Source organism: Anomalospiza imberbis, chromosome 3 (assembly GCF_031753505.1).
Source record: "Anomalospiza imberbis isolate Cuckoo-Finch-1a 21T00152 chromosome 3, ASM3175350v1, whole genome shotgun sequence".
In the NCBI taxonomy this organism is placed as follows: domain Eukaryota; kingdom Metazoa; phylum Chordata; class Aves; order Passeriformes; family Viduidae; genus Anomalospiza; species Anomalospiza imberbis.
This window is the reverse complement of record NC_089683.1, coordinates 113,229,463-113,254,904: the sequence shown is the minus strand read 5'-3', so window position 1 is coordinate 113,254,904 and position 25,442 is coordinate 113,229,463. Positions and strand designations below refer to the sequence as shown.

The window sequence follows — 25,442 nt, the reverse complement described above, 5'->3', positions numbered from 1 at the left end:
TCCTACTAGCAAACTAAGGGGTTTTACTTCCCTGTAAGTGGTACCCAGGGTAAGCAGTGCAGCCCATATGAAAGGAGGAACAGCATCGCTTTCCTAGGAATTGTCTGCCAGTTAAGCTCCAAATCCATGCCTGTTGGTCCTGGACATCAACTGGTGAAAACATATCCAATAGATAGAGATAGATTAGGTAGGTAGATAGATAGATAGACAGATGATAGATATTTGAAATAATGCCATTTCCAGGGCATTCTGGCCAGTTTACAGTAAAAAAACCCAAAAAAATTATCTACAACACACCTGGAAGATGACTGGTCATATAGTTGAATGTGAAAACCACTTGGAAAGGAGAAAAATAAGGCAGAGATGGGGAAATTAAACAAAGCATGAGCATCTAGGTCAGAAGATAATGAATTTGCTCTTCTAGTCCTTAATACCATCCTTACTTGTTTAATACATGCTTTCTTTTCTCTAGCTGAATCTCTTCTGCACTCTCCTTAAATGCAGTGATCAGCCCTGCCTAAACGCGGCCACTTTTCACTGGTTAGCTTTTTGTAGGAATCCCTTTGCCAACAATCACAGTTAGTATTCTTCCTCCCTCACCCAGCTTTAAACACAAGTTCTTTTTGATCCTTTTGCATAGATGGTTGTCACCTGCATCGAGATAGACTTTCTGCCAGCAAATACTACTAAGGCTGATTACAAATCTCTATTGCATTTATTGTCTGTGAAACATTCCTTTGGTGAGCTAATTTGGTTCGTGTTTTATTTTTACAATCTTCAGTGCCTTGGTGCCACTCTGGCTGTTCCTTTGTCATAGAATCATAGAATGGTTTGGGTTGGAAGGGATCCTGAAGATCATCTTGTTCACCTCTTGTGGATATTCTCAGTTCAGTCAGAGAGAAAAGAAGAGATTTCTACCAGGCTGAGCCTGGGAACGAGTTCGAGAGGAATGAAATAATTCACTATCTCTCTTGTTGCTCACATTGTTTATAGATATGTTCTGCCACCGTGTGTCACTCACTGCACACCAATGGTGTGAGATGTTTTCACTTGAAGACCAATGAAACTGGTCTGCACGATGTTCTCTATAAATAGAGCAGTGTGTTTGAAATCAATCAGTTCAGTTCTCTTCTTGCCTTCTGACTTGGAATCTTCTTTATCCCCATCCTGCCTCAATGGCAACGACCTCTGAGAACTGTCCCATGGGCAAGGGCAGCTTTCACTAGACCAGGCTGCCCAGAACTCCACCCAGCCCAGTCTTGAACACTCCCAGGGATGGGGCATCCACAGCTGCCCTGGGCAACCTGTGCCAGTGCCTCACCACCCTCACTGTGAAGAATTTTTTCCTAGCATCTAATCCAAACCTCTGTAGAAAGATTATGGCTGTAAGATGACATGTATGATTAGCATTTTTATTTTGAAATATATACAGTTTTTTCCTGATCTCTAGTGCTATATAAAAAGTACGATTTTTTTTAATTATTACTACTCATTATCCATTTTTCATGATCATTTGCCTTCTGATATCTGTAATTGGTTTATCAATGACATACAGACTATAGTTTGAAAGAGAAACACCTCTAAGATTATCAAAGAAGACAAGTGTTTAAAAAATTGATAAGCAAGTTTAATAACCCGCTTCATTAAGTAGAAACAGAAATTAATCTGCAGAGATGTTTACATGTAAAAAGAGCAAGTCAATTGCTCAGTGATTTTTTTTAAATTATAACAAATCTATTTCCAAATGAAGCAGTTTCTTTGGCTGTCTATCTCCCAGTTGCACAGAAGGGTAGTGATTAGTACAATGAGATAAATCAAACAGTAGAGAAAATGTGCCATTTTCCAAATTACTGCCAATTATTGTTACTTCTTTCTGAGTTCCAGGGTCCTCTGGATTCCTATAAGGATCCTTTTGGAAGCTTAACGGTCAAAATCAAGATTGAGGACTTATAATACAACTAACCTTCAATTTCTAAGTTCCTGCTGAGTGACAAACATTACAAGAAAACATTTTTTTTCTTGTTTTTTAACTTAGCTGACTCACCTTTCCCATTTTTTCAAGCTCTCATTGCTAAACTATCTAAGTTCCAAGGGCAACTAGGGCTATTTCTTGGGAGCATTCAGGTAAGAGGCAACTTAAATAAGCACTGGCAACCACACAGAAAATATGGTGTCATTGGTTGTGACAACTAAACTCTGAAATGCATTTTTGATGTTTTTTGAAATGAGTTGTTCTGGACCTTTTAAAATATTGTGATGTCATGCAAACAAAATCATCCTTGTTAATACTCTTGAGATTATCTTCTAATCTTAATTATCCAGATCCCAAATAATTTACCTTCTATTTTTGGTTGGTTTTTTTTTTTTTTTGTATTGCTGAGAGGCTCATCGAGGTGTGAAGTTCCCAAACCTCACCTTTCAGGGCTTGCCTTTCTATATGCCATATACCTCCCAAACTTGATTTCTACTTATAAGCTTGCTAAATTTTCAGCTTGCCATTGCAATTTTGTTTTACTTTTACACTTCTGCAGAGCAGACAGCTCCCTGGATCAGAAGTGTTGTACCATGCGCATCAGGCTGCATTAAGACCAGATGATTAAGTGCTGCTGAGTAGAATATCTCCTTTATAATTACACACCATCAGCTTTCTAATCCCTTCAAGCAATGAGGCTGATGATTATTTTACACTTATACTATACCTTTAAAAATGCACTATTGTTCCTGAGCCTTGCTGCATGCTTTGTTTTTATATGGCATTTTTGGCTGTCACTTGCTGTGTCCTGTCAGAGAGAAGAATGTCCCCAGGATTGAGAGGACTGTGAGAGTGGCTCCCAGTTCCTCTAATAACTCTTTGAAAATTTATATGCCAGATTCAGGGAAATGATTTGCATGTTACTGAGAGTAACCAGAGTAAGACCATTTTTTTTTTAGAGGAAACAAAGTCTTCATGTTTTTAAGTCTGAAGAGGTAGATAAGGAAGAAAACACCATGAAAATAAAAAAAATAGGAATTGGTATGCTGTGGAAGTGCATCTAGTCTTAAAAATTAGTTACAGGTGGATCAGAGTTGCTAAGGGAATGAAAAACTGACATTTGGTGGGGTTGTTTTGTTTTGATTTTTTTTTTAATGTGAGTTTGATGTCAGGAATAGAGTATCATGCTGATGCATTGTGATTAATAGATAATTCTGCTCAGGGCTTGAATCACTGTTGATTATAAACAGCTCTGTGGGAAGCACCAAGGCTCTGCTTTTAGGCATTTACCCAGTGTCCCCAGGAAGGAAAAGCTCAGGCTCCAGCACCCAGGCCTTAATTACACAAGATACTTCCATGAGCAAACTGAAGGTATGTCAAGGAATATTTTAGAACTCAAGAGCAGGTTAAACTATCTGAGCAGACAGAGTTTTAGATCCCTTCAGTGGACTCTGCATTAATCACTTCTAATTCTCTAGCTTTCCCCTGTCCTGAAGGCTCTCTGATGCGCTCTGGGATGACCAAGGGTTTTTTTGGTTTGGTTTTTTTTTTTTTTTACAGTGTTTCTTTGTCTGTATCTACTCTCCTATTTGATGCTTTCATTATAAGTTTCAAAGTTCCTTTTATTGTCTTCTTCCAAAGAAGTTTATACTGAAAGGTGTTTCTGATGAAAAGCAGAAAAGGAACAGTACCACGTCACATACTAGGCTATTTAAGCATATGTTCTTTCAGCTTTTTATGCTACAATTAAGGAATCCCTATTAAAAAAAAAAAAAAAAACACACCACAAACAAAACCAAATAACTAGCTAATATATATATACTAAAAAATCATAAAAATAGGTCAGTGGTGACTAGCATGGATCTCTGTGTGAATGGAATCAATTCAAGTATTGTAAAATAACATTTCGTGCAAGTTTAATGTAGTCTTTTTAACTGACTTTAAAAAAAAGTTTCAAAACAATTGTCTTTTATCCTTCATGAATGAAAGGAAACCTCATCAAGGTTAATGTGAAATTATGACATTCAAGGACAAAACGCTCATGATTGGTAAGGGTTTAGTAATATGATTCTTGATAATTCTGCTTCCTATAGAGTTTTAGTGCCTAATTGTGAGAAGATTTATCCACAGTACATTTTAACTAGTACTGTTTTTCCATTCAAAAGAACAATACAATTAACTCCTTTCCTTGATCTTTTCTCTCCCTTAGTAAATTTCTGGATTTACTTACAAAGTAAAAGCAAAAGCAGCAAGGATGGTTTTGGGGTTGGTTTGTTTCAGAGTTTTACAACACAACCTAGTTATACCGTTCTTTATTCTGAAATTTCAGTCACCATTGTTTTACACTGTGATATATTCAACATCATCAGCAGGATATAGCTAAACCAAAAGAGAAAAGTCAAAAAATTAGATTTGAGCATATAAAGTAGGGGGGAGGAGGAGAGCAATATCATGTACACTGGAATATCCCACATACTGTGCAACAATCACAAAATTTGCAGCATGTTACATACAAACCACTTTCAAAATAGTGGGTCTGTTTATATGAGTAAAGTTTTGAGCTCAAAAAAATTCCTTTCCAGGCATGCTCTTAGTTGTTCAACTTTGTTTATCAGAATTTAAAGTATTGTACAGGTACAAGTCTTTCTGTAGATGCTGCAACAGATGGTCAAACACCATGCTTATCTATAATTATATCCAAAATTAGTGTGGCTGGTTATATCATCAAAGACAATAAAGGAACAAGTGTTCCTAAATAAATTTGAACTGTCAAAGGTCCGACCTACTCTGCAGAACTCCAGTTGGCCATGTGAACTCCAGAATGTACACCTAGTGCTTACAAATTCTGGAAAGCCTGTCAGGTGGAGAGAGGGGTTAGAGTTCCTCCCAGCTGAAAAAATTCACTGGCTTGTGTAGAGGTGTTTAAATCACATCAGCTAAAATAATGCAATATTCATTTTTTAAAATCACAGCTTTTGAAAAGCTTCTTTCTAAAACAGAGTTTTTGAAGCATTTAAAGTACCACAAAATCTAAAATCATAAAATACTGTTTTCATTTCACTAGGAAAAAAAAGGGGTTAGAGATTCCTCAACAACTATTTATTTTAGCTTTGGAAAAGAGTCAATTATTTGTTCAGTTCTATTTGCAGCAAAGGGGAATAGGCCTAAATTCCGTATAGCTGCAGAGGGAAGTGGTGCTTCAAAGGTGGGTACTCCTGCTCAGAGATATTTCATGACAGTCTTTCCAACAGGTAGTCAGGATACTCAGAGTTGGCCTGATTAGGGGGAATTTACACAGTCCAACCAGGACTTATTAACACCTGCACCAGTCTGTGGAGGAAGTGTGAAAGGAGGTGACTATAGCAGCCATCATATTTTCCCAAGGAATTCCTCCCAAGGTTATTTGGTGGGCTGATAAAAGGATGCCTGGAATTTCACCTCTCTGACTGCAGACTGAGTCAAACTGTGCCACTCCAGTTCCTGTTATCTGGTACCACGGGCAGATAAAAGTATTCTCCTGGATATCTTCCTTTCAACACCAGTGACTGGGCTTCCATTGTTGCTCTAAATCAAATCACACTCAATCTTGAAACCCCGATTCTCACAGGTACAGATTAGACTTGACCCATTGTTTTGGCTTTTGAAGCACTTGCCTTTGTATCTATTGTCTGTCAAGTTCTTCAGAGTTATTCAGTATCAGCTCCCTGAAGTGGCTCATTAAAATTTGTGTGTTTGTGTGTCTGACTTGCTGGGAATGGAACCCAAGAGAAATACTTTCATATTACCTTTTAAAACAAGCACAGATATAAGAAATTATTAACTGCTTAGTTTTCCTCTTTGTCTGTATGCATTACGAGTCCCTCAGCACCCAGGTTTAATATTTATTGTTGGTTTGTTTGATATTTATTGTTCATACTTGATATTTGGTAAAATATTTTACAATACAAACTCATTAATTCCTTAATTCAGAACTTCCTTGGAATGCATAATATTTTTGACTGGTTTACAATTATGTGAAGATATTCAAATACCACAAAAATTAACAGGACTGCTTTGAAAAATGCCATTAGAAATAGTATATGCCCTTTTTAAAGAGAGCTATTGTTTATTGTTTGTGCATGCTGTTTATGTCATTTTAGCCTTCAGCATCACTAATTGAATTGCAGGTGAACCTCACTTTAACTTTTGCATTTATTATATATAGATATTCTGCATTTACTTACAGTAGAAAAAAGAAAGCTAATTGGGGAGGGGGGTGGAAATTTTTTCTCTCCTTCCTTTGGAGCAAAATAACCAAGATGCTGGTACTAATTCTAGCACATTCTAACTTAATTGTGTATGCACGTTTGCCAGTGTCATTATGATCAGCACTGGTGTCACTGTCTCTATATGAGAATTAGAATGAGAGCAGATACAAGAAGGACTGTATGGCAAATAAACCCATCATACTTGAAAAATGAAAGCTCCTAATTTTTCAGAAATATCTCGAGAAAGCTTTGGTGAAAATAACCTTATGGAATGAATCAGGAACATAGTTTTTGAATATGGATGTTAAAGGATAGACTGGACCTACTAGGCTTGAAATGGTGACTCTAGCCTGACTCTCCTCTGCCCAAACGTTGTGCAAAGCACTGAAAAGCATCAGGTGGGAATGTCCACCGATATCTCTTCCACCCAAACCCAGCTGAGAAGTGCTGCAGAGTTTCTTGTCCCTCCCTCTTTAGCGGCTGGCGTGGCTCCATCAGGTCTCCTGCATGCACAGTCTGCTATCCTGTGGTGGTGATGGAAAACAGAACTGGAGTGTTATGTTGTTCCCAGTGTGATCCTTCAGAGCTTATTCACAATCCTTTGTGCTTCATGTGGCAGCAGAAGAGAGCACTGCTTTGCTAATGGAATAACACTGATGAATTCAGTAACAGGAATCTTGCAGAACAAAACAGTTAATCTGTGATTGTGACCACATTTATCACTACACTCTCACTCCTCAATACTCTACAGCCATTTATAGTCAGATTGTCCCATGGAAATAAAAATACACATGCATTTATTAGAAATTTTCTTAGCACGATTTGCAAGCCCCAGACTTGTGGAGGGGCTACATATTAAAATATAAATTTAAGGCTGTAATCCCCAAATGGGTTTGCTATAATTTTCTAAACTTGTGAAGCAACTTGGGTTGGTTTTTCCTTTCCAAGTGAAAAGTAGAATGCTTTCCTGTTGCTTGAACTGAGACCAGGGGATTCTTGTCTGTTCCATCTGCATTTCACCCTACTACATTTTCAGACTTAGAGATGTCATTCAGAGTATACATATAATTCTCCATGGAGGATTATGCAGTTGCATCAGTATATGCAGTAAATGTGTAGCTTATACTACTTCATGTTGCTGTAAATGAATATGTGAGAAGTTCCTGAAATCAAAGCCTACAAAACCTTAAAAAGGAGAGGGTGGAGAGGAGAAACATATGGACTCAATCATAGGTCCTATCAACAGTTTTAATCTGCTGACAACTTTCTTAACTGTAAACCATTCTAAATTAAAAAAAAAAAAAAAAAGCCATACCTAGTGGACTGTTCTGAAAACATAATTTCATTGTGTTAATTCTGTGATAGTGGGTCTGTGTGCCTAAAGTGTGTTATAGATATTTTAGAAAGCTTTAACAAAGCACATGTTCAGTAAAGGGACCTGGCCCATCCTAAGTAGTCCATGATTGTTTAGTTAAAGTCCTTCTAAAAATGTCTGCTTTTTTTTTTAATTTAGAAAATTACTCATGAATATGAGATTACTTCAATATTTATTGCCTTAATGAGGAAAGGATATGAGCTGAAGCTTTCTTGGGGACTGTTGCTAACCTCTGAAATGCTGCAAAGGATACATAAACCCAAATATAGTGCTTTTTCTTTGTTCTCTCTCACACATGCAGGCGAACAAGTGTACACACATACCCCACTCCCTCTCTTTGTCCTTCTCATTTCATTTCCCCATGCTCTCTTGTATAGATGTGGTAATCTGCCCAGCAGTCAATATTCCCCATGCAGGCTGGCTGAATTCTCAGAGAGGCAGAGAAGCTTGCATCCAGCTGTACTGCTGTGGCAGTGGTTTTGCTGTCATTTTTAAAGGGTTTGTTTTCTTCCAGTTTGGTTTTGTTATTATCATTTTTTTCCTCTTTCTTGTTTTTTTTTTTTTTTTTTTTTAACATGATCCACTGGAAAATGTATCTGGAGAGAAAAGCAACCCATAATGATGTTCTGTTGAAACAAGTGATGCTTGGCTTGCTGAAAAACCAGAAGGAAAATAATGACATGAAAATTGTCCTTGCTCAGGAGCAGTGAGCAAAGATTGTATATAATTGGACAGTTATGAATCAATGAAAGTGCATAGTTTTTCATGCAACATGGCAAACATTCAATCTCCCTATGTATAAGAAATCAGGATCAAAACACTTCTAGAAAAAAAAAAATTTCTTTAACTTTGTGTGTTCTGGGATGAAACATGGCAACTTTGATCTTTCCATTTGAAATGTATTCCATTTCAGTCCTGAAGCTTTTCTGAAATATGATGGAAAAAGCTCTACTTTCCTTTTCAAGAGGAGCAGCACTAAATTTAAACATCTATTTCATAAGTATAGAGGGGAAGAAATAATTGTGAATCACCAGATTTTGCTGTGGTGTATTCTGCAGTTGCTTGGATCCTTGGTTAGAATCAGAATCTGGAAAGTAAAACATTCCTGGCTTCAATTTTCTAATATACTATGGACTTCTGTTTTGGGGTCTTCTGCTACTTTTCTTTCTCTTGTTCTACATTCTGCACATCTCTTCAATACTCCTTCCATATTCCCTGGGTCTTCTGATCGCCTCCTATTGGATGTGTTTTTCACATTCCTCTAGTGATGCTGATTCTTGAATTTGATGGGTATGACATTGCAGCTGTGAATTTGGCTAGATAATAACAAGGTTTAATTTTATCCAACTGTTCTCATTTTTTTAATCACAATTACTGCATTATTTAGATGCTTTATATTTTCTAGATGTATTGTCCTGCTGAAGTATCTGAAATAGAAGCCTCGATTAATTGTTTGAAAATATATATTCAGATTATTACAGAAAAGTGCTATGAAGCAGGAAGTGCAAAAGGTGTGAGAAAAGACTCACATCCTTAAAAAGTATGTTCTGAGAGAATGGTCTTGACTGGAAATACACTCATCGACAGTGGAAGGGTGAGCTACAACAGGTTTATTTTCAAATTGTGGAGATTCAGTTATGACATGGATCAAAGAAAATTGTTTCTTTGAAGAACTGTGGACAGGGAATTACTGACAAGATAGCATCCTGCTGAAAAGAAGTTCAATAGCCATGATGATCTCTGATGAATTTAATAAATGAGGGACAAATCTTGAGATACTTTACAAACCAGCAAAAAGGCAAAGTTCTTTCTCCGAAGGGAGCTCTAAGCACAGGGACTTGCTCTGGAGAATTCTCTCACTCTTCACATCAGTGTAAATTACCAGGGAGAAAAAGAAGAAATTGCAAATACTAGGAGACTTGTCAAGGATGTAACATGGAAATTTACAGAGACATAACTTAGGGGAGGGACTGGAAATTTCTATTCCTTCCTATCCTCAGTAGCAATAGATCATACCCCTACCCCTCTGTGTTGAAACTACAGTTTTCTCCCTCACAACCATTGCAAGCAAATTTTACTCAAGCTTTAAATTGATATTTTCAAGTGAGTTTTTTTGATCATGCTTTAGTTCACTTTTGAAAGATTCATGCACAGTTATCCAAATCTGGATGAGCACTGGGTGCTGCTTCATTTAGCACATGTAAATGGCTCCATGAAATTTCAAGTAGGACATCACAGTATCCAACTCTCTGAACCACTCAGAGATGTAAAATCATTTGCAGGGGGGTGTGGAGGATATTGTCCACTAGAACATGGTAGTTCCATAGAATTAAAATTACTTGAAACTGCAAGTTTCAAAGCTAAACAGCATGACTGGAAATTGAATCCCATGAAAACAGACTGAGTCAATGAACACTATTGAGCCCACCGAGTCCAGGAGGAGGACCATGTTTCAATCTCATGCTTGTTATTTAATAGTTAATAACATGGTCCAACCTTAGGAAATCTAATCATGACAATTTTTGTCAGCCTTAAAAGGTGGGAAACACACACATAGAGTTAGATAGATATAGATAAAGACATATAGATAGATGATAGATATAGATGTCACAGGCTATTCTTCCAAAACCCAAGTGGATGTAGCAACTTCTTTTCTTTTCTACTCATCTAAAATCTTTGCTCCTGAAGCATTTTCCTCTTGAATTCATTTGTTCTTGTTTTGTGATCTAGCAGAGCAATTTTTGGTGTGGTGAGATTTGCTTTCTTATTCCTTTGTTTATTATTGGCCTACGTAAGGTTGGTTATTATAATTGTTGTCTTCTGCATCAAACAGACAAATAGACCTGTCATCTCTAGTAACATCATATGGGGCAAAAAAAAGGGTGTGGATAAGATATTTCCTCGGACTTATTTCTGTACCAACATGGGCAAGGGGAGACCTAGTGGAGAATATTTTCATTTCTGCAATTTAACAATTTCCAACAAAAATGATTGCATGCAGGAGTGCTATTTGTAGAAATTTAAAGATGAAAGGGAGTGGAGGACATTGTCCCAGTCCTGAAAGGGTAATAAATTGTATTTGAGTAGTTCCAAGAAGACTATGCTGTTCAGAAGTAATTCTAATAGTGAAGACTCCACCATCTTCTAGGTGATCTTTTATAGCACCCCACTGTCCTCACTGCTGAGAAGGTTTTTACAATATCTACCCTGAATCTTAATTGCTGCAATTTAGCACATTTCTTTCTGTCCTGTCCATCACTGTGATTGAGAATAGGTGATTTCCTTATTCTTTAGAAACAGCCTTTCATGCATTTGAAAGCTATTATCATGTTCAATCTCAGTTGTCTCCTTTCTAGCCTAATTCTTTCAAGCTTTATTGAAGCCCCTGTTCCCTAGACTCTGGTCATGTTGCTCTCCTCACATTTTTTCCCAGTAGGCTTGTGTCTTCCTGGGGTGCAATGTCCAAATTTGTACCTCCATTCCTGCTGAGGGTTTATTAATGCTGAGCTGAAGGGGAGAATTGCTTCACATTTTTGTAGGCTCTGCTTGTGTTTGTGCACACCAATATGCTGTGAGCAGATGTCGACTCACGGTGTCACCCTGGACCACATTCAAGCACTGAGGCTCACACTAAAACCAGGCAACCAAAAGGGAATGAAGTACCAAGCATTTCACCCTGCCACATATCTATTAGACAAATATGATCAAGTTTTATTGGAGATTAATCAGCTGAAAAGACACATGGAGAAAGAAGTTCCTGTTTGCCACGAGAGATCAGCGATCAGCATTTACTGATTTCAGAGCTGAGTCATCCCCTTCACCAGCAGCTGGAAATCTGATAATATTTTCTGTCAGGAGAGAAATATGCATTGCAGATTGATGGCTGGGTTTGTCTTAATGCTCTGGGTTTTCTCACTCCTTGTTTTTATAGTCACCCAGGTCAGAAAACTTCCTAGTGAGGTTTATGTGTCTGTGGCTAAAGACTGATGAAATAAGCCGCTGATCTCAGCAGTCTGACCAAATCCTCAGTGGTGCATCAGTCTGTCCTTCTCATGCAAAGAAATTAAATTAGGGAGGCTAAATAAATTAACAAAAACTTAACTGTGGTTTAACACCTGGGTCTGTACTGAGTAATGAAACAGGAATTCCCTGCTGCTAGTCGCATTTAAAACATTTACATTGCAAACTGTACTGGAGAGGAATAAGCAAACTTCTTCAAATGCATAATTAGAATTTCCCTTCTGGAAAACTAATCCTGTGAATCTGCGTATTTCTGAGCTTCTTTAGTAGAAGGAAGCCTTTACTGTATTGCTTGCACATTATAAATCTCCTTTGATGAAAAAAATGAAAGAAATGCAAACTAAGAGATGCATTTTATAGACAAAAAAACTTTTTCACATACTGAGTTGTATAATTGAAGCCCATCTTGATTAGAGAAGTTACTTTAGAAGTTTTTAAGGTTGTAAGCTATTTCCCCCTGTGCAATTCAATAGCTCATTACCAGTTAAATATCATTATATTATACTGTATATAGATCCAGTGCTCTGGAAGAATTCCACAAGAAGCAAATGCACTTGTGGGATATCCTCTGTAGCTAATGGATATTTATTTTAATGACATAGACATTGCTTTAAATCTCTTTCTGCATTAATGATAAATTGATCATTAGTGCAAAATAGGTGAGAATTAAAAATGGCTTCTAATAATTTATAGCTCATATTGATTTTGCTGGAATATTTCAACAATAAGGCAGAGCCCAGGCCTTCGACTTGAGTAAATTCCATTCAGGTCAGTGGGATGTGTGCTGGAACAACCTGTCCTTCAAACCCTCACTTTGTGGTTTTACCCACCATGTACGTTTTGGAGCTCAAAAGCATGTGGCAACACGAGCATTGCTCTTGCACGTGCTCTAATGAGGAAGGATGGAGTTTATAATAAATCCAAGTGCCGAGTCCTGCATTTCGGCCACAGTAACCCCCTGCAATGCTCTGGGCTGGGGACGGTGTGGCTGGACAGTGCCCAGGTGGAAAGGGACCTGGGGGCGCTGGTCGACAGCAGGCTGGACCAGGGCCAGCAGTGTGCCCTGGTGGCCAGGAAGGCCAATGGCTCCTGGCCTGGATCAGGAATGGTGTGGCCAGCAGGAGCAGGGAGGTCATCCTTCCCCTGTACTCGGCACTGGTGAGGGCACACCCTGAGTGCTGTGTCCAGCTCTGGCCCCTCAATTTGGGAAGAACGTTGAGGCGCTTGAGTGCATCCAGAGGAGGCAGTGAGGCTGGAGAGGGGCTTGGAGCACAAGCCCTGTGAGGAATGACTGAGGGAGCTGGGGTTGTTCAGCCTGGAGAAAAGGAGACTCAGAGGTGACCTCATCACTCTCTACAACTTCCTGAAGGGTGGTTGTACTCAGGTGGGGGTCGGTCTCTTTCTCCATGCAGCACTGACAGAACCAGAGTACAAAGCCTCAAGCTGCATCAAGGGAAATATAGATTGGATATTAGGAAAAGGTTTTTTACAGCAAAAGTGGTAAAGTGCTGGAATGGCCTTCCCGGGGAGGTTGTGGAATCGCCATCCCTGGATGTGTTTAAACACAGACTGGATGTGGCACTCAGTGCCATGGTTGAGTTGAGGTGTTAGGGCATGGGTTGGACTCCATGATCTTGAAGGTCTCTTCCAACTCAGTGATTCTGTGATTCATAAACCTCTGTGTGACTGTAATTTTGGTGTAGATTTTCACTCTTAAAGGATTGTTGCTTGTTGTCCCATGCAATGCAAGTGCATCCAGAGTAGGAGTTTTACTGTGGGAAGTGCCCTGATTTGGAGTTACAAGAATTAACTAATCTTAGCTTTAGAGGTCTCTCTGAAAAGAAAGTATTTGAAAGAAGATTTGTTCAATCCCAAATGAAAAATAGCAACAAAGAAAAGGCATTTAAGTTTTTTTTAAACTAAGACCACAAAAATTATGAAAGGGAACATAGTTTTAAAAATGAAGCTACTTTTTACAATGCGAGTCTTTAATTTTCTAATGTTCTCTTTATTTTTCACTACAAATAATTTGAGAGCATTTCATGTTACCAAATGAAGAAAAAAAAAAAAGGGTTTCACTGTAAGTCTCTTTTTGGTTCCACTCCTTTTGCTGCTTTATAAAGTGCTTTGATATATCTGGATGAGAAGGACTACACCAGTACTAAGCTTTTTTTAAACAAAGCAGCTACAGATCAGTAGCATATACTGTACTAACTCCTCTGACAAGCCAGCAGTTCTGTGAGAGGCAGGGATATGGAAAAAATGTGATAATTCATATTATATGATTGTCTTCCTCCAGTGTATGGCATAATTCTGATTGAAATTACTGGCAGTACTTTGTGTGCATCAAAGGAAAAACAGCTCCAGGAACTGACATCCTGTGAAATGTGGAAGAGCTATTATAGGCTGGTGGTTCAATACAGTGGTTTCTGAAACCTTCCTGACAAAACCCATAAGCTTTTTCTGGGCAGTAATGCTCAACTCTGTGACCAAAGATGGTCAGCAGACCACCCATCTTTTCTATTCAAATTTGTGACAACTTCAGCATGTGCAAAGATTCAAAGAGCAGGTTTCAGGCCATAATCCTTTTTAGGGCCCCATTCTTCTCATTTTACTTGTTAGAAACAAAAATTAGATCCAAGGGTGTTAAAAGAAAGCTGCTAGCTTTCTAAGCCTTTAAAAATATGTATGCATTGCACATTTTTTTCTCTGAGTACATCTTTTATTATGCACTGAAATAAATAGGTAAAATTAAGCAAGTTTTGATAGAGCCACAAAACTGCAGCTGAGAAGTCCTGGATTTTCTTTCCTGTTACAACCTGCTTTTAAAGATAAGCTGGTTGTGACTCTTCATTTTAATTATATAGCAGGCACTTTGTTTTAGCTAGGAATTTCTTTAATGTAATTCATTAAAACTAAAACACAGGTATGAATAAAATTATTTTCTGTTTCCAATCTCTTGATATTTGCAGCTATTATTTGCATATATGCTAAGGAGAACAAGATTGGCCAACAAAGTTTCTTTACGGTGGTGATGTTTTCCCATACAAATTGTCCCTTTAAGCAAAGTTGATCAAATATTTACAGGATTCCCATCTATCTATGTATAAAAATCGAGGAAGGCCCACGCTTCCATAATTATTACAAACAGTGGCATTCATCAGGAAGCACTCTCAAAGTGCTTTAAACAGAGCATTGGCTTTAAAGTTGCACTGAATATTCTTGTTAGAACTTTATAGACAAAAAACTGTAGGTGGAGAAGACTTAATCCTGTAATGTTCTGTTTAATAGTGCTGGAAGATTAAAGCCTTTGGAACCTTTCAGCATTGGTGTGAAGGGTGTAATTCCTCCAAGCCTTACTCATGCCAATACCCTTTATCTTTGGGACTGGTAATATTGACCCAGCTTACCAGCTATCCATTAAATGGCAAATGCTTTGTGGTGATTTGTCCAAGGTTGCACTTTGCAAAGCTGTGGCAGAAGAGAGGAGTTCCACACTTTCCACACTACCAAAGAGGATTGTAGGGTCATGTTTTAGAGGAGGGTGTGGTGCCTCACCTGATAGTCAAGCCATCAGTCATCACTACAGGTAATTCAACTTGTCACTGGATGAGAGACATGCCAGTTAAATGCAGATAGCTGTCCCTACTTGAATGCTTCCCCAAAAGTCTCTTTCCTGTATATGAATCCCCTATATCTGTCCTTAAGAAAAGAATGGAATGTATATATCATCAGATTTTCTCTCTCCTTAAGTTAATTACCTTTGGCTTGTGTAGTAGCTTAATTTTTCTTGCCCTATCAATAGGCCTGCTGAAAGAAGCACAGCACAAAGGGTTTTATCTGTGTTATTGATTGGCTAGAAAGGGATGTGTTTGTGACTATTGGAGCTTCTCCAGTGTGCATTTATTTACTTTGGGGGAAAAAAAATCAGCATTACTTGGGAAAAAATAACTAAAACTTTCATTTAACATTACAAAAGAGAGTATTGCTTAATCCCTGAAGTAGGAAATTGCTTTTCTTCATGATCCATTGCTTTCATACTGTTTCTGGCTGCTGGTGCTGAAGGAAAGAAAAACTCTTCTCACTCTGTTTTCACCATATCGCTTTTCTTATCCTCCACAACAAAAAAAAAAAAGAAAAATTAAAAAAAAAAAAAAGGACAAAAATTTGGCTGCTAATTTATCGTTGTAGTAAATACAGGGAGGGGAGAGCCTGGGTAAGAAAAGATGTTTTTGTCTCGAATGGGCACTTGCAAATATGGAAGCAGAGCAAAACTTTATGTGGAAATCTGAAAAGAGGAGATTAAGGATTTGAAGTAGTATATCAAAGCTGAAGTATATGAGCTATTGCTATTCTTTGAGATGCCATTATGGTTTTATACCTAAATTCAGCAGCATGCTCCCAGAAGATGAATGTTGCTAAGGAATGTTTTTTCTTGTGTTCTCATCTTGTACATATACAGAGAGCAAGAAAATGGCAATTAGAAGGAAAAGGCATAGCTGGCTGAAAATGCTGGTATTTTGTTTCACCTTGCTTAAGACTCATTCTTTTTTTCTTAAAAGCACCTATTGTTTTATTGCTTCTAATATGCACTATTAAAATACAGCGTGTTACAGCTCGGTGCTGGAAAATACAAATGGACTGTAACTAAGGAATGAGTATTTAGCTTTGGAAGTTACAGTACTTAATTGACGATTCCCTGACATTGTCGGGACAGGTCACAGAATGGATTTTAGAGTAATTGTAAGTTACCAGCAGTGGTTTGAAATTTTCCCCTAGGAACAGCAGTAGAAGTTGTATTTTCTCTTTTCCTATCAGTGCTGTCTCTTGTTTCCTTTTTTAATCTGATTGCTTTCTTGTTTTTTTAATCCATTTAGTCTTGCAAACCATATTGAGAGGTTATGCCAGTAAAGCAGTACTCTGAATTTTGGTGGCAAGTTTTGAGACTGGTATCTCACAGAAGAGGTGCATGTACATTTGATTTTGAGTTCTAGCTTGTGCTAGCTATATGAGGAAAGTAGCAAGACCACACCATATGCCCAATAAAAGCTTCATTAGAAAGGCATTAGTAGATTAATCCAACTTACTCAGTGGTTTATTTTATTTAGAATGTAATAAGGTAAGGTCATTAGTTTGCAGGCTTAATGTTTTCTACTGTACCTCAAAGCAACCAGTAACAATTCCATTGAGATTCCCCAGATCTCGCTAACACCTGTCAAGATAAACACATGGCTCTCTGGGGGAATCACCTTGGCAACACAACTGAGGGAATCTAGAAAAAAATAAGTCTTTCACATACAAAAGGGTGTTACACAGTCTAAACTTGATTAATGTTTTTTCACATATATCTGAGGTCATATATCTCTTTAAAGTAGGAAAAAAAGTCAAATCAATCTCTGAAGAACAAATATTTTGGAATGCACAATACTGCATCTGAAATGTATTTTAAAGAACTTGAAGGATGTAGAATAATTGTGCAATTTGAGCTGAGCCTCAGAAAGGCTGTCTGAGACCAGCAATTCAGTCTCCATCCCCGTAGGGCTAATATATTAGATTACAAGGATTATTGTAGTGGCACTATTTGTGCCACTACATTTAAGATTATGTCAGCATTTTCATTTTAAACCTGTATGTTCAGAGGTTCATAACTCAGCTATAGGAAATCTGCTTGGCGTTACAAATGTGTTCTGCACAACAGTGACACTTTTTCTGGGGAGAAAAAAGAAAGAAAGAAAGAAGCTTAAAGCTAAATAAGTATTTGGACATTTTCAAGTTATGACTGCTAAAAGTTAATGTCGTCTTCTTGCAAGTTGGCTTTTTAAATTCAATTATTTCTGCAGCTGACTTGTAACACTACTGCTGTCTGGAGTCTAAAGGAATGTATTGCACTGGGCAAAGAATAGATGGCTGCATCTTACCCCTTGCTTTGCCAAGCTGAAGCAGGACTAATGTGTCCAAGGAAGGCAGGAGGTGGAATTTCACTGTACATCCTCTTCTCAACCCAGGCCAGAAAAGGAGTGTTGTGTGATGATCATGAGTCATAACGAGGGATATCTTAGAAATCCTGTCAGGAAACCCTGCTTAAAAATGCAGTCCTGACTTTAAAAAACTCCACAAATACCATTTACGGCTCTCTTGGCTACCAGTGGGCTTCCTACAAAAAAAAAAAAAGCAAAAAACCAATTAACTTTGCCTTGCAAGGTCTTTAAACTCAATTTCCCCATTTTGTGGCTCTTGCACTAAGTCTATTCTGAGCTTTCCTTGACATAGCTTTAATATCTCAGTTATTGTGCATGGTAAACAGTTTCAAGGGCTGAAAACAACTCTGTAATACACACACTTTTCCTATTTCTGGAGGCCTTTATCAACAAATAGGTTTTGCATATGCTTGTACTGGATACAAAAGAGCAGAATGCTGGGTTCTGTTATTGGCATTTGTCATCAAACTTCTTGATGACTAATTTACAAGCTATTTTTATGGTGGCTTGCTTTTTGTCCCTAGCTGAAGTATTTGCTGAGGAGTCCAAATCAGTAGCATTCAGGCTGTACCAGGGATCTCTCTTTTCTCTGGCAATGCAGAGCCAATTCCTGCAGCAGCACTGGGAGAAGTCAGAGAGACTTTTGCAGGTTCTGCAGCAGCAGCCTAATTGCCCATAGAATTAACCACTCATGTGGTTAATTCTCTCATGTGGTCTCTCTAGCCCAGAGAGAACATGGCTAGAGACCATTTGCTACAGGACTACAAATCTCCTAAATGCCTCTTTATACATGCAGGTGGATTTGGCCTTATTTCCTGTGGCTTTCAATTGGAGTCAAAGGGGGAAGCTGCACAAAGTGTTAGAAATCTTTCTGCCATGTTAAACTAAAAAAATTAAAAAAAAAAAAAAAAAAAAAGAAACTATGATATTGAGCGACATCACAGCACTGGGAGCCAGCAAAAGCCAGCCCCCAGTGGATTCTGAGCCATCCTTCTCAAGCCAGCTCAAACCAGGTTTAATTCAAGTAAGGATGGACAAAACTGGCAAAGTGCCCCAATGACTTCTGGACCAGCCAGGGCTATTTCAGACAAAGAGGGACCTTCTCCTCACAGTCAAAATTCCCCAGTGCAAAATGTTCTCCACAAGCCCCTTTTGTTCTAAACTGAAAACATCTGGTTTATGTGCACGTCTTCAATGAAATGAAACAAAACGAAAATCAGCTTGATTTTGACATCAAGGAATAGAGAGAAAGAGATTACTTTATACACACAGTGTCAAGAAACATTTGTTATGAAGATTTAAGCCTATCTGGATGGACAGAAAGACTTATTAACTGTACCAGGATTTGTTTTGGACTATGCATAGAGAGAGAATAGCTACACTACACAGAAAGCAGCCTAAGAATTTTCTTTGTAAGCTCTCCTTTCTCACCTGATTACCAAAATTTTGAATTCCTGTGCGTTTTATGGCTGCACAAATACTCCATTCATTCCCTTAGGATCATATTTTTTGCCTTCTAAGTCTTCAAGTAGTTCATATGATAAAGTTTGTTGGCATAAAGTAAACAGTTTCTGCCCCAGGTTATGTAGGGTTGGGACACAAACTGGATGTGAATGACAGGCCTTGGTTCAGTATCTTGCAATTAACTGGCTTTTGAAAGGAACATTCTCAGCTGTTTAAAAGAGGAAAGTTACCACCTCCACTGTTGCCAGACATCAGTAAAAGTACTGGGAGATACAGTGTATAGGTCATTAAATTCAGCAGTGTTTATAGTGAAAAGAGGAAACATTAGCTTGACTGTTTTCTTTTAAGCCTCTGTCTGTGGGCTGGATAAACATAAATTCTAGTCTGTTTAATTGCAATCACAGAATGTCCATGTGTTTTCAAATTAAGGGAGGGTCCAAGCCTAGCAGTGGGGAAAACCTGTAACATAAAGCATTGATATTGTGTTAAAGCTCTCCACAGCTAATTGCATAGTATTCCTGCAATACACAGATTTGTGGAGGAGTTTTGGGTTGGGTTTTTTGTTTGTTTGGTTGGCTGGTTGTTTGGTTTTGTTTTTTTTTTTTCTTATTTTGCTGAGCAGCAGTTGATCTTCAAGAGTTTAAGAGTGGATGTTACAGCACTAAGTGCAGGATTAACCAGAGCCTGGTTGCATAAGGTGGCACTTAACCAAAAGAAACCCTGAATTTAACTGACAACTTCTGCTGGCCTTAGGCATGGTCTGCACTTCAGTTTTGCTGGTGTTGCTGAAGCTGTCCATCTTAGCTTATCTATCTGTACTGTTGCAGAGGGATATGGTCATACCAGCAAGAAGTATCTAATTTTATTTGAGGAAGTAATGTAAACTGTACTCATGGGAGTACTTTTTTGTTTGTATAAATTCTCTTTGGGAGCATTTGGTGTTTATAGAATAATGACACTTGAACAAATCAGGGAAAGATGTGTTCTTACAATAAGGATATTCTTGCTCAAAAGATTTAGCAGCCTACTGGTATTAACAGAGTTTATTTGGTGGAAATACCTTGATTAAAAGTCACATTTACTACCAATGTGACCTGCACAGGGTAAGTGTTAAATGGGACTAACTTCACTGAGCTGAGTTCTTGAGATACTAAAAACTAACTACTTTGTAAACACTAGAGTTCATTTTCACATTTTATTTACTATGCCTGCAGTGGAACATTTATTTGTTTACACAAACTGTTGTTTATTTTCTTATTTTGTTCCATTTCTTCATTCTTTGAGCGAACCTTCACAGACTGATAGCGGCATGTTGATTGTGTTGGAAGTACAATTCTGTGTCCTTGGGGATTAAAACCAGGTTATTTCATCTTCAGTTAGTCCTCAGCTAAAAAAAAAAATCATACTCTTATGTCAGCAGGGGGTAAAAAAGGCAAACATTTTAAATAAGAAATGCTGCTTACCTTCATTTTTCATAGTATTTACTTGCAGAAGCTTTTAGCTTACTTGTCATTAAAAAGCCTAACTCCAACTGCCAAAACACCCAATTAAACTTCTTAAATAGAATCACAGAATCATGGGGCCATTTAAGTTGGAAGAGACCTCTAAGATCCCCATTAACCTAGCACTGTCAAGGCCACTGAATCATGTCCCTAAGTGCCATGTAGAAACCTGGAATGGTTTGGGTTGAAAGGGACCTTAATTATGATCTCGTTCCAATCCCCCTGCCATGGACACGGATACCTTCCTCTTGACCACATTGCTCAGAGCTCCATCCAGCCTGGCCTTGAACACTTCCAGGAATGGAGCATCCACAGCTTCTCTGGACAAACTGTTCAGTGCCTCTCCAACCCTCACAATAATTTCTTCCCAATGTCTAATCTGAATCTCTACAGGTCTTTTAAATACTTCCAGGAATGATTTATTCACCATTTCCCTGGACAGCCTGCTCCCCCTGGGCAGCCTGATCCAATGCTTGACAAGACTTGTAGAAATTTTTCCATATATCCAATCTAAATTTTCCCTGTCATGACTTGAGGCCATTTCTTCTAGTTCTATCACTTGTTACTTGAGGAAAGAGACCAACACTCACCTACAACCTTCTTTAAATCAAAACATGCAAAAAGTATAAGTGTCTGACTTCCAGGATTTGCTTCAAATTGGAAAGAAGTTTTATTAGCTTGCTGTAAACACAAGAAAAAAAAAATTGAGCAAGAGAAGATTTTACTGGAATGTCCTTCTTTTGCCTTCCCATCTCCATCTTGCTTTCATACATACTTCCTTCTTCACCTTCCTGGTATTCTGCTCATTTTCAATCTTTTAATATTTTCTGCTAATTAATTCTCTCCCATTTCTCACCCGTGCACAGCATTAGATCACCTTTCTCCCCCATGAAACTTGGAGAGTCCTCTCTTGTTTGTGGTTCAGAGTGCAGAGCCAGAAAAATGTCAAATGTTGTTAAAATTAGAGTTGCGACACCCAAGGTGCTGATCACATTACCAGATCCAGAAAGAGATGCCTACTTAGAGGGCAGTCACCCCATTCACACTTTAATAGGGCTCTTAAGTAAGAGTTAGATGCCTAAATAGTTTTGGGAAGATTTGGTCTTTGTGTACTCAACTCTTGTTTTGGATGCACAGCAGCAAAACAATCCATTTATTTAACAGTCCCTAAGTAGTGTTTTGTATCATAATGTAGCACCTAAAAATGACCCATTATAATCTATCTGATGAAAAAAAAAAACAAAACTTCACTAAGTAGTCTCCAGGCACACATTGAAACTAGAAACTTTAGTGGCAGTTGTGTATGTGCGCTGCATAAATAGTACATATTTAATAAAGTAGAGCACTTAAAAACCCCTTTTATCTTCAGTAAAATATTAAATGAAGTACCTTGGAAGTACCTAAACATTTTATTCATTTGTCCTTCTCTTTTAAGCACTTCAGGCCTCCCTGGCACAGTAGATGGCAGATGGAGCAAGAATTTAGATGAAAGTACTCAAACCGCGAAGGTATCCAACAACACAGGGTGTTTCCATGAACCCCTTCTGAATCCACACCAAAGTGGAGCTTCAGCCAGTGTGAAGAACACACAAACTGTGTTCAGGCTGGAAGGGACCTGTGGAAAGCCTCTCTCAGCAAGGTTACACACCTAATGGGGAATCCCCCAGTGGGGAGGGAAACTCCTGCTGTAAGGTAGCACAGCCCCGATGGCGGCCTTAAAACAGCACAGCCAAGCAAAGTTAGTCTAGACAGGACTTGCCAACTGAAATTTTATCTGCACAACAGCGTTGCCAACTGTATCGTTATACGGTTGGCAATACCAGCTTGCTATTTCAGAGGAGTGATAACAATTTTAAGTTCCTCGTCTGTAGGATGTCTAGAATCATTAAGAACAGTCAAGTTAACTACTGCCTGTTTCTAAAACGGCAGCAACATGTGAACAGTTTAATGAAAAACTGGTTCCAGTGACTGAAATATTTTGTTTCCTGAGTCAGATTGATAGAAAACCTAGTGGTATTTATGGATGAAATTTCTAAAACACATTACTTGCATGAACAGGAAACATATATCAGGAGGTTTAATTTTATGAGAGCTGTCGAATCCAGGCTGACTTTTCTTTAAAGTTTCGTACCTTTTTTTTTTTTCCTTCTTTCCCTAACTCTGAAACTTAGAGACTTTATTGTCTTTTATTTTTTTAGGAGGTGACAGTGCATGACAGTTGAAAGCTGATAGTTTGGAAAATTGGTGTTTCTTCTTTCACGCGGAGGCTTTTGGAGACAGGTTGGAAAACTGACTTCCTCCTAAGCTGCCTTTCCCTCTGGCAAGCCGGGATGTTACCGGGTGGCCTCTGCCTCCCAGGGCCGTTCCCCCGGGCCAGGGAGGGTGCGGGCTTCCTTCGGGATGCGTGCCTGCCCTTCCACAGAGCGCAGAAAGGGCTCGGGCAGTGCTGCTTTCCTCGCTGCGTTAAGGCTTTGTCATCATTTACCTCGGCGTCTTGGCAAAACTTTAGGTGCGTGGCGAGGCTGGGCGGGCAGGGCAGGAGCTGCCGCTTGGTCGCCGCTGCCCCGGGGGTTCGGGCTCCCTCGGTGGCTGTGTGCGGCCCCGCGGCGAAGGGCGGAGCAGCCATCCGCCCTGGGCTGAGCGGGGCGAAACGCCTTTCTCTTTCCTCAGCCTACGCGGCTGAGCAAAGGCTGTGACTTCTCACCCGCGGGAATTAGCGCCTCGGCGAATTGCAGCGGTTCTCGTTTAAATTAACGCGAAATGTACATTTAAAAAAAAAAAAAAAAAAAAAAAAACCCACCCCATTCTCACGCCCACCGCTCCCCCTCTCGCTTTCACGCATCCGCTACCCGCACCCATGATCTCATGCTGCTGAAGGCATGGCACAAGATCTACGGCAGGCTGGGAGCGGGGGAGGGAGGGAGGAGAGGAGAGGAGGAGAGGAGGGCCGGGAGTGTGCGGCTCGCACACCCTGCTGTGCCCAGGTGCGGTACTGCAGGGGCTGCGCCTCCGCGCCCGGCTCCGCGGGGCGCAGGACCCGCCGCGGGGTGATAGGTTAGCCCTTAGAACAACGACCCTCGGCTTTTAAACGTGACATCGGCTCCCGTGGCACCCTCAGCCCTGTGTGTGTGTGTGTCTGTGCGAGGATGGCGGTGGTGGTGGTGGTGTAGGGTAGCCCTCCGCCCTGTTTTGGGGGTAGGCGTGGGGCGAGCGCCGCGGCGGGGCCCCGCACCCGGGTGGCGATGCGGGAGCTGCCGGCGCCGCCCTGCAGCTGCGGGGGAGCGAGGGGGGCTCAGCCCAGAAAGGATTTTTTTTCAGCCCAGCTTGCGGCTGCGGTGGGCGGCCGAGGTGCGGTAGTTGAGTAGTGCCGGAAAAAATCCCGGTAACTCTTTGTTCGGCGCCGTGTGTGTGATTACCGGATAATCACAGCCGGTGCCCGAATAGACGGAGGGAAACATCTGATGGGCGAAGTTTAGGCCAATTAAAAGACCCCGAAATCGTTCTTTTTAAAATGAAAGTGGGTTTTCAAGACACTGGTATCTCTGAACTATCGGAGGAGGGGAAGTGCTCCTGCCGTGCTGCTGACTCCGCGGCGCGGGTGGGGAGGAGAGGCGTGTGAGAGTGTGTGTGTGTGTGAGTGTGTGTGAGTGTGTGTGTGTGTGTGTGTGTGTCCCCTCCACACCGCCCGAGCCGCGTTCTGGAAGTGCGCGGCTCCCGAAAGGCTGAGGAGAGGCAGCGCGACTGTGTGGGAGCTGAACTCAGCCTCCCTCTTTAACATAGGCTCGTCCTCTGCATTGCATCCAAGCCTCAGCGATTTGCTGTTCGGAGACTGCAGATTTGCATAGCCCTGCTCCTCGCAAGCATGCTTATTTTTATTTTCTTTTTTTTCTTTTTTTTTTTTTTTTTTTTTTTCCCCAGCTTCTTTCATAAGGGTGCACTATTCTCCCTGAAAACATCCTCGGGTATTACTGTCAATAGCCAGACCACTGAGATTGCCGGAGCAGCCTGATTGTTGCCTGGCGGCGTGTGCGAGTGTGTGAGTGTGTGTTCGCGAGTGTGAGTGTGTGTGCGCGCCGGGAGAGAGCTCGCTCGGTGAGGGCTCACCAGTTTGGAGATGAATGGAGGGAAGAGCAGCACTTTGATTTTTCTCTGCTTTTCCAGCGCTGGCTGATGGAGTGGCATCCCCTTTTCTCTTTCTTAGCAGAAATGTGGCATGATTGGCTACACTGTGGATTACTGAGGATGGGGGAATGCTTGGCATTCTCGTAGCCCTTGCAACTGTGGAGTATTGTTAATGAGCACCAGCCCCGGGAAAGCTGAAACTAACGATTGTTTGGGCACGGGGCTTTTCCCCGCTTCCACCTCTTTGCGAAGGCTCTGAACTGCCTGGATTCTCTGACTATGTCTCGGATTGTTTTGGGTAGAAGAAGACCTGGAGAAAAGGATCCTTATAGGCTTTCCCAAAGGGAAGAGATGGCTCGCCTGGTGCCGTGAGCTGCAGCCAGCGCCGTGTGCGAGCGTGCGAGCGCCTCTGCCCAAAGTTTGCCTCCGTTGCTGTGGCTGCCGCTCCTCCCGAGGACGCCGCGGGCCGGCTCGCCGCGCACCGGAGGATGGGGGGGCTCCTTAGGGGCAGCCCGGAGCCGGGACCCGCCAGCAGCGGCAGCAGCAGCGCCGGCGGCCGCTTGGCCCTGCTCTGGATAGTCCCGCTCACTCTCAGCGGCCTCCTTGGGGTGGCGTGGGGCGCCTCCAGTTTGGGCGCTCACCATATTCACCATTTCCACGGCAGCAGCAAACATCATTCAGTGCCTATCGCTATCTACAGGTCACCGGCTTCCTTGCGAGGCGGACACGGTGGGTTCGGGTGCCGCTCGGTCCCTGCGCGGT

General features: G+C 40.4%; 1 protein-coding gene across 37 annotated transcripts in view; it reads left to right on the top strand.

The window, feature by feature from the left end:
- NRXN1 (neurexin 1) overlaps window positions 1-25,442 on the top strand; it is a 674,512-nt gene that overhangs the window by 380,559 nt on the left and 268,511 nt on the right. Inside the window, exon 1 of one of the 37 annotated variants that reach the window (XM_068186602.1) lies at window positions 24,234-25,409. The exons of 33 other annotated variants lie outside the window; for them this stretch is intronic. In XM_068186602.1, coding sequence (XP_068042703.1) covers window positions 25,169-25,409 — 241 coding nt within the window. In that variant the 5' untranslated portion in view covers window positions 24,234-25,168. Of the gene's footprint in view, window positions 1-24,233; window positions 25,410-25,442 lie in introns of those variants that run through there. 3 more of the 37 variants (XM_068186601.1, XM_068186604.1, XM_068186603.1) reach the window with 3 other exon arrangements.